The sequence below is a fragment of the Aythya ferina genome (genome assembly GCF_964211825.1).
Source record: "Aythya ferina genome assembly, chromosome: 14".
Lineage (NCBI taxonomy): Eukaryota > Metazoa > Chordata > Aves > Anseriformes > Anatidae > Aythya > Aythya ferina.
This window is the reverse complement of record NC_140312.1, coordinates 1,546,508-1,558,843: the sequence shown is the minus strand read 5'-3', so window position 1 is coordinate 1,558,843 and position 12,336 is coordinate 1,546,508. Positions and strand designations below refer to the sequence as shown.

General features: G+C 38.8%; 2 protein-coding genes across 4 annotated transcripts in view; one reads left to right on the top strand and one right to left on the bottom strand.

Annotated features, from left to right (window-relative positions):
* The window catches only part of AFF4 (ALF transcription elongation factor 4), a 52,098-nt gene that overhangs the window by 2,030 nt on the left and 37,732 nt on the right, over positions 1–12,336 (bottom strand). The window contains exons 19-22 of one of the 3 annotated variants that reach the window (XR_014697954.1): positions 12,109–12,202; positions 11,541–11,584; positions 10,510–10,733; positions 220–325 (exon numbers count right to left, since the gene is read on the bottom strand). Coding sequence is in view for 2 of the 3 variants with exons in the window: in XM_084535820.1 (XP_084391946.1) it covers positions 9,783–9,901; positions 10,510–10,733; positions 11,541–11,584; positions 12,109–12,202 (481 nt within the window). In the remaining variant the exon portion in view is untranslated. Of the gene's footprint in view, positions 1–219; positions 326–4,552; positions 9,902–10,509; positions 10,734–11,540; positions 11,585–12,108; positions 12,203–12,336 lie in introns of those variants that run through there. The other 2 variants (XM_084535820.1, XM_084535821.1) reach the window with 2 other exon arrangements.
* Positions 1,974–3,903, top strand: LEAP2 (liver enriched antimicrobial peptide 2). Its single transcript, XM_084535826.1, has 3 exons — positions 1,974–2,156; positions 2,578–2,717; positions 3,618–3,903. Exons 1-3 carry the CDS (start codon positions 1,989–1,991, stop codon positions 3,652–3,654), a joined length of 345 nt encoding a protein of 114 aa, XP_084391952.1. The 5' UTR covers positions 1,974–1,988; the 3' UTR covers positions 3,655–3,903.

The window sequence follows — 12,336 nt, the reverse complement described above, 5'->3', positions numbered from 1 at the left end:
AGCCAGCAGTAGAAAGCGGACTGCACTGGATTTGCATACATGGAAACAAGCAGTCCATTTTTTTTTTTTTTCTTGCACAGAATAAACAGATTGCTGCTTCAAAGGCATCTGTAACTACAAGCTGACACTGTTAGTAACCTAGGACACACAACAGTTTTGACACATCATCACACAGCACTAATCTTAGCTAGCCAAAAAAGCTGAGGAACAATGACTTACTGAGGACACGGCTGTCAGAGCTGAGCTGTCATTTCACATCCTGTGCTCCAAATACGCAGCCAAGACTACCACTGTTTCTTTTCTCGTCTCTGTTCTACTACAGTGCCTAGAGAGACAGCAGAAATTAGAACTCACATGCATGGAAGGAAAGGACTTAACGGGAAAAACAATTGAGAAATTCACAGCCAGATGTAAAAGAAACATTCCAGTTCTGTTATTTGATCTGCAATTATTTACTGTCTCATTTCCTTCCCTGTGTGAACACAAGGAAGGTGAAATGAAGAAGGGGTTTGATTCCTTCCCACAAGGAAGCAAGACAAACAGGGAAACAGTAAGGAGCCCCAGAAAAGGAATAACTCTTCCAATAATAGCTTGCAGGTGATATGCTGCAAAGAGATTTTATTTAATCCCAGTGAAATTTGGTCTAAGGGGTAATCATCCGTAGGCAGGAACCTGACAACATGGCAGGCATTATCTTAATCTCAGTAACTTGCCTTCCACGCTGGCACTTATATGTCCACGTTAAGCAATCACAGAAAATGTAGTCTGTTGCTTTCATATTTAGATTTATAATTTAGCTAAAACAACTCATTATTTTATACGCTATCTTCCCACTTGAAGTAACTTTCAAAGCAGGGTGCCTCCCAGCCTCCACGCAGTGCTTGCCATGGCTGAGCTGGTAGTGTTGCTCTGCAAGCTCATAAACCATTTCCTTGACAGATACAGAACATGCGGACAGATTTGGGAGCCAGATGCATAAAATATCAGAGACGAGGAGGAGGAGGAGTACTGGCAAGGTGCAGTGACAGAGTAGTGATCTTACAAACACCTCTCCCACTTCCCAGCGGGAGACCAAGTGGGAGTAGTGTGTGTCTGAACGGAGACTTTGGGCAAGATGAAAGGTAGCATGTAGTTCTTTTGAAACATTTCCTCCAGGCTGCTGCAATCTCTTCTCATTTCACCACAGAAAAGTGTAAGAGTGCCTCTCATTAACTCTAATCTGTCCCCATCGGTGGGAGCTGTTGTTGGCAGCTTCTAGAAGACCACTCCGGAGTTGTGCTGTAAGATAGAGGCAGACCACAGCAGAGACAGCTCGTCTAAAGAAACCATGGTCTCGCTACGTGGAGCAACTCAACTCCAGAAAGTCCTGACAGCCATCTCCTGCTTTTAGGGTTAGCTGCCTAGCTTATCTTTAACAGACTGGGATCCTTGTAAGAAGAGGTCTAAGATTTATCAGGAATTACACACTTTTTACACTTCAAAACCCACATGAAAAGTACTGCATCCACTTTTTAAGCACGACGTTCATGGAAAGACAGGTTAGAAGTAACTTGCTTATGATTCTTTCATGTACCAAGAACGAGAAGCAGAGCCAAAAGTACCATTTGCTGCTCCAAATAAACTCGGTAGGACAATACTTACCTGCCAGCTGGCAAACCCAGAGCTGCGCATACTGTGAATGTCAGAGGAGTTAAATAAGGTTGTTATAATAAGGCTTTTGATCTTTACCACACACTTTGGGCCACCCACCCTTTTGCTTGCAAGTGCAGGATGGAGTTCTGGTAACGTGTTAGGTTTTAAAAAAAGGAACAGTTGGCAAATCTGGTAAGCTGACCAGACAAAGTACAAGTGGAAGGAGAGTAAATCATTAGCTAGATAGACAGGCCTTGAACCAGATCGCTTCGGTAGATGCTAACTTTGTAATTCCCTCTTGCTCTGAAATGAACTTTGTTCCTGTAATGACTGACAGCTGATGCAATGATAAGAGAATGAAGTCTATAAAAATCTGGCTGAAGCTTGGCAAGTTCTATTCAGGGCTCTTCCAACCTCCTCCGCCCACAGCTGCTCCTCCAGCCGAAGCAGCAGCCCATACTGTGAAGATGCACTGTTTGAAAGTCATGGCAATCTTCTTATTCTGCTCGCTGCTGCTCAGCCAGGTAAGTAGAGAGAACTATTTAAAATGCTAGCGCAAACAGCCAGGCAGTGAAGGAAAGTGTTAGGAGCTACATGAATAACACTAACTGCCAGAGCCAGAAGTAAGAGCAAAGATTTTTTAGCAGATTCAACATCCTGAAGAAGTAACTAACTGCTTAGAGGGAATACTGGGCTGCTCTGAGATGTAATTTAGCAAATAATTCTGCCTTCCCTCTCAAGACAATTAAAAATGTTGATTTTTATAATTATTTCTTTAGGGTTAGGATATAAGCAATTGTACTTTAACAGAGCGCTCTGCGATCTGAAAACAAGAAAGATTTACAGTCCTTCACTTAAAATTTGTATGATTGACCACAGCATCCAAATGACCACCTGCCTACAGCTGCTGCGTGCTCCTGACCGCTGTGCCACAATCTGTTTCAGATGCACTGTGCTTCCCTGCACCAGCCACAGCCCCACCTAACAAGGCAAAGGCGGATGACACCGTTCTGGAGAGGAGTCTCACTGAGACCCATTGGAGCCTCATGCAGGGATAACAGCGAGTGCATTACAATGCTATGCAGGTAACTAACCCTGGTCAATAGAAAGGCTCAGGAATACTTGGTAGTATATTATGGAGAGGAAGTTCCCGGTTATTCTCATTCAAATAAGACATGGGATTAATTCTGGGCATAAAAAAAAAAAAAAAAAAGATAGGAGGGGGATGGATGGAGCAATAGATTTAGACCTTTTTTGTAAGCAGTACAAACAGAACAGAGTCCAAATGCCCTTGATGACAGGCCTTTGTAGTTTCACTGCAACCCAGAATAACCATCTTTTCAAAAAAAAAAAAAAAAAAGGCAACCAACCATAGAGTCCCGGACAGCTTTAGGTAGCCACTTAGAAGCCTTAAATAATAATCCATCCTTAAGATGGTAAGCACTTTAAAGTGATTACTTAAGCTCACTGTTTAAAAGCTAAAATACTAAAGCAAACATAAGTTATCCAACTACATATAAAAAGTGATTAGTTAAAATTACTGCCTAGTGCTTGAAAGCTGATTTTGTGTGGCACTTACTGTACTTACACCAGAAAGCAAATGGAAAATGGGTAAAATAGATCCATCTACACACAGATACTACAGGAAATGACAGTCGGGTTCCTACTCTGCATGCGCCTGAAATGCACCATTTGGTTTTAACAATTAACGTGGTTGAACTATAACAGCAGCTACAGGAAGATGAATAGACAGGAAGGCATTTTTGTTGTGTATATTTTTTGCACTAGAGCCTGGCCATATAGCCCTGGGTAATATGTACTTTGGAGTCACCATGCAAAGCAAAGAACATAAGATGAATCGAGGCAAACTGAGTCACGTTAAGCTGAATACAAGCACTGGTGTAATAGCTGAGCCCTGCTAAGGACAGACAGACCTGCTGGAGCCCTACACAGCTGTCAGTGCCTGATGGTGGTTTGTTTTCCAGGAAAAACCGCTGCTTCCTGAGATCCGCCTCCGAGTGACCTGTCATGATGAAGAACACCCATCACTGTTACTGCTAACAATGCTCCGCTCTACTTGTGAAATATTTATTGACCGTTCAAAAGCTAGGACAGTGAATCAGCAACAAGCACATTCGACATTTCTGCCATAAGAACTGGTAAAAGGACTTCAAAGAGCTGGACAGCATTCAGTAACCAAGGCTGTACCTCTGCAGCATACGCCTGAGGATGACTCTCTGGCCAAGCTCAATAAAAGGACCCTGCATCTCACGTTTGTTTTGTTTTTTTATAACTGTTAATATATATTTTTTTAAGGTGTGGATTAAAAGTTTATATTCAGTAAACAACCTGGGTTTTTCCTTGTATCCTGTGAGCAAAGTGTATGGTGAGTGCACATCAGGCATTTCAAGTAGGAATGCTTATTTCAAACTGGACTTTAGACATTTATCCTTCAACCTGGCAAGTGCTTAAAGTAGATCACGCTTCCATCTCATTTCAGTCTCAACAGCTGAACTCTTATCAGTACTTCAAATAAAGGCCTGTCGGAAAGAGGGAACAAACAAACTGATAATAATACTGCTAGCAGATTCAATACGCCAAATATATCTGGTGATAACTAGAAAATGTATTTACTTTTAATTACTTCTAATCAAATTGCCCAAGTAAGTCCTAAACTGACCTCTTCCACTGAAGGATCTTCTTATTTCAAAATAAATTTATTAAAATCAGATCCATCTTAACTCAGAGGGCTGAGAGAAACGAAGCCACTTTTGATTAGACGAATATCAACAGGTCTGGGACACAAATACTGAATGTTAGCTTCCTTTGTTATACAGATAACATTAAAACAAAGATGGAAACTGCTTTAAAATGCAATACTGGGGAGGAGACAGCCTGTCCAACAGACACGAACACAGTGTTTATGAAGTTTAATACAGAAAATCTATTTGATATTTATTAAACTTAGTTTCTCCAGTTACAGTTTTGCATTGTACAAAGCATTTTAATGACACAGTAGTTAAAAAGATCTTTACAAATTGAAATGTGATACCCTTTTCTCCAAATATTTTAATTGCCATAAATTTGTTTAAAAATACACATTAAACGCATGTTTCAGACACTAAACTTTCTATAATCTCAATACCACAAAATACATAGAATATACTATACAGATGTGGAAAAAATCTAGTTAGTATATAATACTTTGCTCACCATTAACAGCTTTATTACGTGAAATGCACATACTGACTTAGAAATCCTAATTTTGAGCCCCAAAGTACCCTTTGAAATTTCAAATGTATTGCAACAAATAAAATCACAGTTTGTTTTTTTTTTTTTAGGTTTTGGTTGAAAGACAGATGCCTAAATATTTTGATAGAAACAAAATGTAACACATGGACTTGTCATGTACAAAGCATAAAACAGAGACATCCCATTAGTTACTAACAGTACCTTTCTGTATGATTAATAAGGGCTTCATTTATAAGTGACAGCTTAAAAGTTACCTTCCCCCTCCCGCAAACCCTCCCCCAAAAGAAAACCCTTCTTCACCAAATAATAATTTCAAATAAGATAAAGGATTTTTAATAAATATATAAGCACTTTATCCTCCATATACAAAATTTCTTAAAACAATTTAAAAGGGGGACCAGATACAAATGTCAGGAACTGTGCTTGCAAAAGTCATGCCTGGTCCTTAGAGTTGAGTGTTCAGATGTATAATGCCAGCGCAGCCGACGCCAACCGCTGCAGAAGTAACTGTGCACCCGACTGCATCAATTCCTAGGGTTGCATACAAAAACTGAAGACAGGGAACACTGCAATCCAATTTGCCTGTATCAGCTCCGTTAGCAAACGTGGAGAGTTCCGACAGGAACGGATACGTTCCCATTAAGTTTCCAAATGAAATTAAAACAGGTAAGCGTTTACATACAGATAGCCTGTATAAATTCTCTGCTGTAAGGCAGCATTTCCAATTGCTCACTATAGTGTATTCCACTGAAACTCAGCTGAGACTGGCAGAGAGCAAAGAGCCAAGGCTGCTCCGCCGAAGCCCAGAGCTCCTGTTGAAACAGGAATTCGCTCACTGTACAGCCAACCCTTCCCTCTCTGCCCCCAACGCTGCTGGTTTCAAATGGCATCGGAGACCAATTCCTCGAGAAGTAATGGGGTTAGACAGAGATCACGATTCCCTGATTGATTGGGTTTACACAACTTTCATACTTAGGACATTTGCCTCCTGGAATAGGTCTGTATCTGTCTGAGTTGGCTACCAAAAGCTTTGGCTACTCTTTATACTTAACAGGTATCTTAACTCTGTTGCTTGGAAACACACAGTTTTCCGTAATACTGATTCCTTAGATGGAGTAATTTAAACCCTGACCGAAATACTCGTCAGACATGTAATAATTTGGAAGTTGCTTACTCCCCAATGGGTAATTCAAACTTGACTTGCTCAGGCCCTTAATATAAACACTGCAGTGACAGTAAATATCTGTTAGGTAAGTGAAACATTAAATACAGCAAAGGTAGTCTCTCTTTCCAATAGTTTCCCATTTTGGAAAATTACATAATTATCTGCCTACGGCTTTATTTTACTTGCCCCAGGCAAGCACAACAGTATTTCCATAAAGTACTGACTCTCTGTATGTTGGGGCCTTTCATAAATACATTTCAGGGCTTTTTTTTTTTTTTTTTTGTTATCACAGCAATCAAGCCTCAGCAATCTAAAGGAATATACATTGCACTCCTGTATAATATGCAAGATTTATCACCAGTAAGACGGTGACTCATCACTCAATAAATAATATATCAATATAGTCAGTTGCACCATAATCTAAAAACAAGTATAACATATACTTTGGACAGACTGAGTTCATATATATATACATATATATTAAAAGACACATACAATACAAATTGCATACTGCCATCAAAAGCCAAGAAGAGCCATCCATACGCTCTGCTTTATGGCTAATAGTTTCAAATCAAAATAAAAGTATCGGGCTGTTTTACTCTGGTGTCCTAAAGATTTGTTTATAAATATAAATGGTTGCACTTATCACCTAGGAACCTGCAAGTTTCACAGCAAATTCAAATAATATTGATATCTGAGCAAGCCTAGTCTGATTAAGCCATTTTTAAGATTCACCAACTGGGACCGCGTTCAGTAAGGGAATTAGAATTACAGCGCTGATATGTATTTAATATACAATCGTCTAGGGAATCGTTTAGGAAGCCAGGAGTTAGGGATTCCCTCATTAGTCAATAGTGCGACTTGCCTTAGTGCTGAAGGGACATGCATTTCCACCACTGTTGTGTAGAGGTTAAAAAAAAAAAAAAAAAAAAAAGATTTAGATTGTTAGCCTGCATTTGGACAGAGGGATGGAAGCTTATTACGTATTTGCATTTTTTTGGCTATGAAGTCTGATAAATACTTAACTTCTCTCTTTGAAATAACGGTAAATCCCAAAATAGATATGCTTTTGGAAGTGTGAAATCTAAGTTTCTCTGCTTGAAATAGCCACAGATGAGTAAGGCATTTCTTTTCAATGAACAAGACCACTGCACATCTCCCAGACAGACAGAAATCCGGGACAGCACTCTTGGAGGGTTTTTCACTGTGAAGTACACTGTTGAGGTGGGACACTTTCAACCAGTTTAGGTCCACATTTTGACACAATGTGGAAAGTCTTCTGGTCATTTGAAGACAATCCTTTAAGATTCACCGATCTAGGGATAAGCGATACATTTTTATAGACCAATTGCACGTGACACCAAAAGGTATTTGTGGGACTCTAGTAAAAGAAAAAAAAAAATCCCAGAGATGAGACCATTCCTGCTGACAGTCATGGTAACTGTGCACAAAAGAGCAAGCCAAAAAACAGCCATGCTGGCTAGTGCAGCACTACACAAAAAAATAAACTATGAATGCAACTTCTAAGAAGGTATTTTTATATAGCGTCAAAAGTGTGCTAGGCACTTTAGAGTATTAAAGGAAAAAATAGTTGACAGTGTCCCATTAACCAGGATGCAGAGTCTGAGGGTACAGAGTTCTGTCTCTAACAGCAAACACTAAAAGAAATGTGATCTTGCACAGTGATTCAATACAAAGGATGCTCCAACAGACCTGAACAGGAAATTCGGCTCTAAGTGACCACGTCGCAGGTCCGTCACCCACGTATCGGTTTGTATGTAGCAAAGCTCTTCTGGAAGTACAAAACACGCTGGAACGCAAAGGAAGCTCTACGAATATGCAGCTACCTTTTAGTAGGTTACTAATTTGCAAAACTCCTAAACTCTTAAAGCCCATAGGACATACTGCAGTACTAAGTAGCGTAGAATTCTATTCCTTCCGCCGAGGTTGCCATGAGTTTGGCACTTAACTACAGCTACACAAAAATTTAGTGCAATAATTTTCCTGAACATGCACGTTCATATCTGGTACAGAATAAAGGGTTAAGTGGGAGATAAAACAAAGCAGCATTCCACCATCTCACTCCAAAGTATTCAGAGTTTGACTCTTTAACAGGAGACCACTGCGCTGAGAAGTCCGTTTGTGTGACAGACACTACTTTTACAAAGGAAATGGAATTTTACCAAAGTACTGCAGAAGACCACTGCATACAGTATACCTGGTCCTGCTGTAAAACATCTTGTAAACAGTTCATAAAATCTTCATCTAAAAGTAAGGCATAAGGCACACCAGACATGTTAGGGGCACTAAGCAATACTGAAAGCAGTAGCATTTTAAACCTTTGACTCAGACAAGCACCTTGCGTGGACAGGTACTTTGGTTTGCACGTTTTGAGAGCAGTCAGCTGCAACTCCACGAACCATTCCTGTTGCACCACATCGCTCCTCTCAAGCGAATATTCTGCTCCGTCAAACACATCAAGCATTAATGGGACCTTCGTTAACATGGGGTAAATACAAGTTTCAAATCCATTCTGCATCAAAGCAGTCAGACAGCTTCCCTGTAATAGCAGGCGTGCTCCCCACCCCACAATGGCTGTTGCACTGTCATGCTGTAGTGTCCATTAACCATCAGACCCTAAAAGGAAAAAATGGACCTCCGTTTCTACTTCCGATTCCTGGTTTCTCAGTCAATAGAAAAGATGCAAATGACGGTTCTGGTAGGAATTTAACTACTGTCGGTTTGGTTTTTTTAACCACAAAGTTCGCTGATTTTGAACGTATCGAAAAATGACAAGCACGGAAACAAAACTTGTTTTAAATGAAGAGATACAAAAAAGCACAAGATTGTCCATTTCAGAAACCTTTCCTGTATGCATCGCACCTATCAGACTGAAGTTCATTCCTACACCATTACTTTGATATTACATCGAATACAAATTACTGTAATGTTTTGTGATTTGTTATAGTGTTAATCAATGTTCTGAAACTGCCTTGAAAGCAACCCAAGTCAGATCCAGCTAAATATTTTCCATATAAATTTCTTTAAAATTCATTTAAACGAAGTATCTTAATATGTAGAAGAATATCTGGAACTTTTCTATTTAGTACAAATTCTGCAATAATAAATCTCTAGCTGTCATTTATTAGTTGACTCATAGGCATTAGGCATGAAAAGTATGGTGTTCCTACACGTTAGAACCTATCAACCCTACTTCCTTTTACAGGCTCTACCACCACAAGACATTACAGAGTAACAAAGCTCACAAAGTCCTTAAATAAAGTGTCTATGTTTAATTTCTGCTAAGTACTCGAAAGGGTAAATTTAGGGAAGAAACAGCTAAAAACTGCCCCAAAATCGGGCTTTTCAAAATTAAAATTAAAAAATTAAAATAAATAGGATTTAAACTGACTTATGTATTATGACTGGAATTCCAATGATCCAATCTATCCATGATAGATTAGCAGAAGTACACCTTTATATTTTGCAAATTTTAAAATATTTAAATAACTTAAAACGGGAATACTGAAGAAGTCCATTAACCAGATAATTTGGGGTTAAAACACAAAACACAAATGAGGATGGGAGACATTTCAAAGCATTCCTTGCTCTTAGTGTCAACTAAGCAATGTGTTATGGCAGTCTTCCTTATTGACATGACACAGTGTTGTGGAGATAAATCAGAGGCAGCGAGAAAAATGTGTTCTATTTTCCATTCCTTCAGTTCAAAATATCACTTGGCATCCAGGCGCAACCAATGTAGTCCCTGACGGGTATAACGCACTAGGTCTGTCATGATGCTTGAATTAAAAACCAGAGGGCCCATGACTTTATCCAGTTCAGCAAAGAACTCTAAAACAACAGAAATGCAAGTTAAATTAGGCACAATCTTTCACGTTGGTTGGTGTACTGGAAACACTGCATCACAAAAAAAAAAAAAAAAAATCTTTTCAACACAAATCTTTCAGATTAAAACAGAAGAAACGAAAGATGGCTGAACGTTCGAAGAATAAAAATAAAAGAAAAAGGTCTTTGCTAGTCAATTTCTTTACTCTTTCCCATAAGACTAGCTGATGAGAATAATTATACTATGGTTAAATGGTTGCTAAACTTTTTTTGGTCTTTTCCCTCAAACGTGTGTATTTACTCAAGATAAGAATTTCAGAGAAGGAAGTACACCAAGTTCCTCTTCCTGCAGCGAACAAATTATGGGAAAATCAGGATTTGTTTATTTAAAACATAGCCATTAGGAAACATTACACCACCAGCACCACCTGACAACCAAGACAACCAGCCTGGGAAATCACCATAATCAAGGGCATCGCTTTCTGTCTTTCTTTTGCAGAGGACCCAGCTAAGCATCCCGCGTGCTGTTAACCCTAACTCCAGAATCAAACCTGTTAGCATTTCAGTACAGCCTGACATATCTGAGGTTATAACCTGCCTATGACAAGCCTTACCTTTCTGTTCTTTAGACAGCTGCTCGGCTTGGTCCCATATTTCAGTGGCATAGAGGAAGTTGGATGTAACTTGGACATAGCTGGCTGCCATCTGATGGATCCTCTGGGGGATCGTCACCGAAGACCCGCTCCCTGAAGGGTTGGCTGCCCCAGAAGAGTAATTTCCTGAATTCCCTGGAGACAGCTTTGGAGAGACTGGAGACGGCATACCAACAGGCTTGCTGCTTATCCAAAGAAAAATATTAAATTGTAAAATGCATGCATGTGTCCTTCAGGCTCGTCATGCTGTAAGAATAATGCTTAAGACCTCTCTTCTTACACCTCAGAACGTGGGATGCTAGAACACCCCCACTTCACACATCAAGAAGTCAGGGTTTGCCCTGCAACAGATGAAATGCATGGGCTGGTAAAAATTGCCAAGGCTCCTCCAACTCCTGTGTTTCAGCTTAACAACCAAAACCAATCCTCACCATCTTTTAATTAAAAAGTCTTAAACTCATTGTTTAAATTAATTGAGGCTTAAATAATAATAAAACAACATGGTTAATTATGCTGCCATACTGCTACATTTTCAAATAACATGATGCAAATCTGACCAGTTCCCCTAAATTCTGGAATTTTAAATTTTGATAGAGTAATCTATAAAAGGTTGGTTGTTAAGTTTTAAAGAATAAATTAAATGGCTATACTATGGAACAGACAACCCTGTACTTGTAGCCATCTGGGCTTGCAGCACCAATAAAGCTATTGCTTTGAGGGAAAAAGCATTGTATAAAACAACAAATTCACAAAGACAAACACTTTGTGTGTTAATGACCCACTACTTTTTTTTTTTTTTTTCCTTCCCAAACAAGGAAGTGCCTAAGTGTCAGTACAGCAGTATCGCAAGTAACAGTTTTCCAAACTCTTTATCAAAATAAAATAATCTACTACAATTAGAATTATCTATGACATATTGTTTGAATGATCTATGATAATTATATGAACAACAGATGCATTGGGAAATACTGGTACCAACTTTTATTACTTACCTTCCCATACCGGGTGATGGTGCTTGAGAATTGTTATAGGAATTCTGTTGGGGAAAAAAAAAAAAAATTGTCCTGATTTATGTTTCTACTTTAATCACATTTTATTTGCTTAATCGGTCATTTTTGAACAAGTTAGTTCTTACGGCTTTTCTTTTAAACAATAATCAAAATCTTGAATAATATCAAGCAAAGTACTTTCAAATGTGGTAAAAATATCCCTTGTACTGATGACTAAGACAAAAATCAGTGAAGATAAAGTGAGGTTTCAGCTTTGTTATATCTGCAGAAAGAAAAATCTTCTAAAATTCTCTTTGAAGCCTACTAAACTTATTAAAGACAAAAGCTACATCAAATTATTAATAGAGATCAATCATGTTAGGACCAGTGGGTTGATGTCATTTTTAGTCATGCTGAATCTTCCCAGCTTTAAGCTACTCAGCTCAAATATACTTTCAGTTCTAAATAGAGCATACTGAAGTTTGCACGCAGCAGTCTGTAAACTGCAGAGGAATTTTTAGTGATGTAGAACTTTAATTTGATTAAAAATGAAAAATACATATGCAATTACCTTCAGATGTTCAGTCAGAGTCTTAGAATATTTCAATGCACTTTCCTTTTTCAGTTTGAAAAGCCTTAGGTATAGCAGAGACTGGCACCGAAGACTAAACAAAGACAGAACAGCAAAACGTTTACAATTAAAGCCAAGTGTATCACATCTCAGCAAAGTTCAAAAATCTCACAGCTGTGTTTTTAAAAGCTTTCTCTCCTTACTCTGAAAAGCCAATTGTCAAGTCAC

Coding starts and splice junctions, on each gene's coding strand:
- LEAP2 (XM_084535826.1), top strand. CDS start 1,989: ATGAAGTCTATAAAAATCTGGCTGAAGCTTGGCAAGTTCTATTCAGGG. Junction 2,157..2,577: donor GCTCGCTGCTGCTCAGCCAG/GTAAGTAGAGAG, acceptor AATCTGTTTCAG/ATGCACTGTGCTTCCCTGCA. Junction 2,718..3,617: donor TGCATTACAATGCTATGCAG/GTAACTAACCCT, acceptor TTTGTTTTCCAG/GAAAAACCGCTGCTTCCTGA.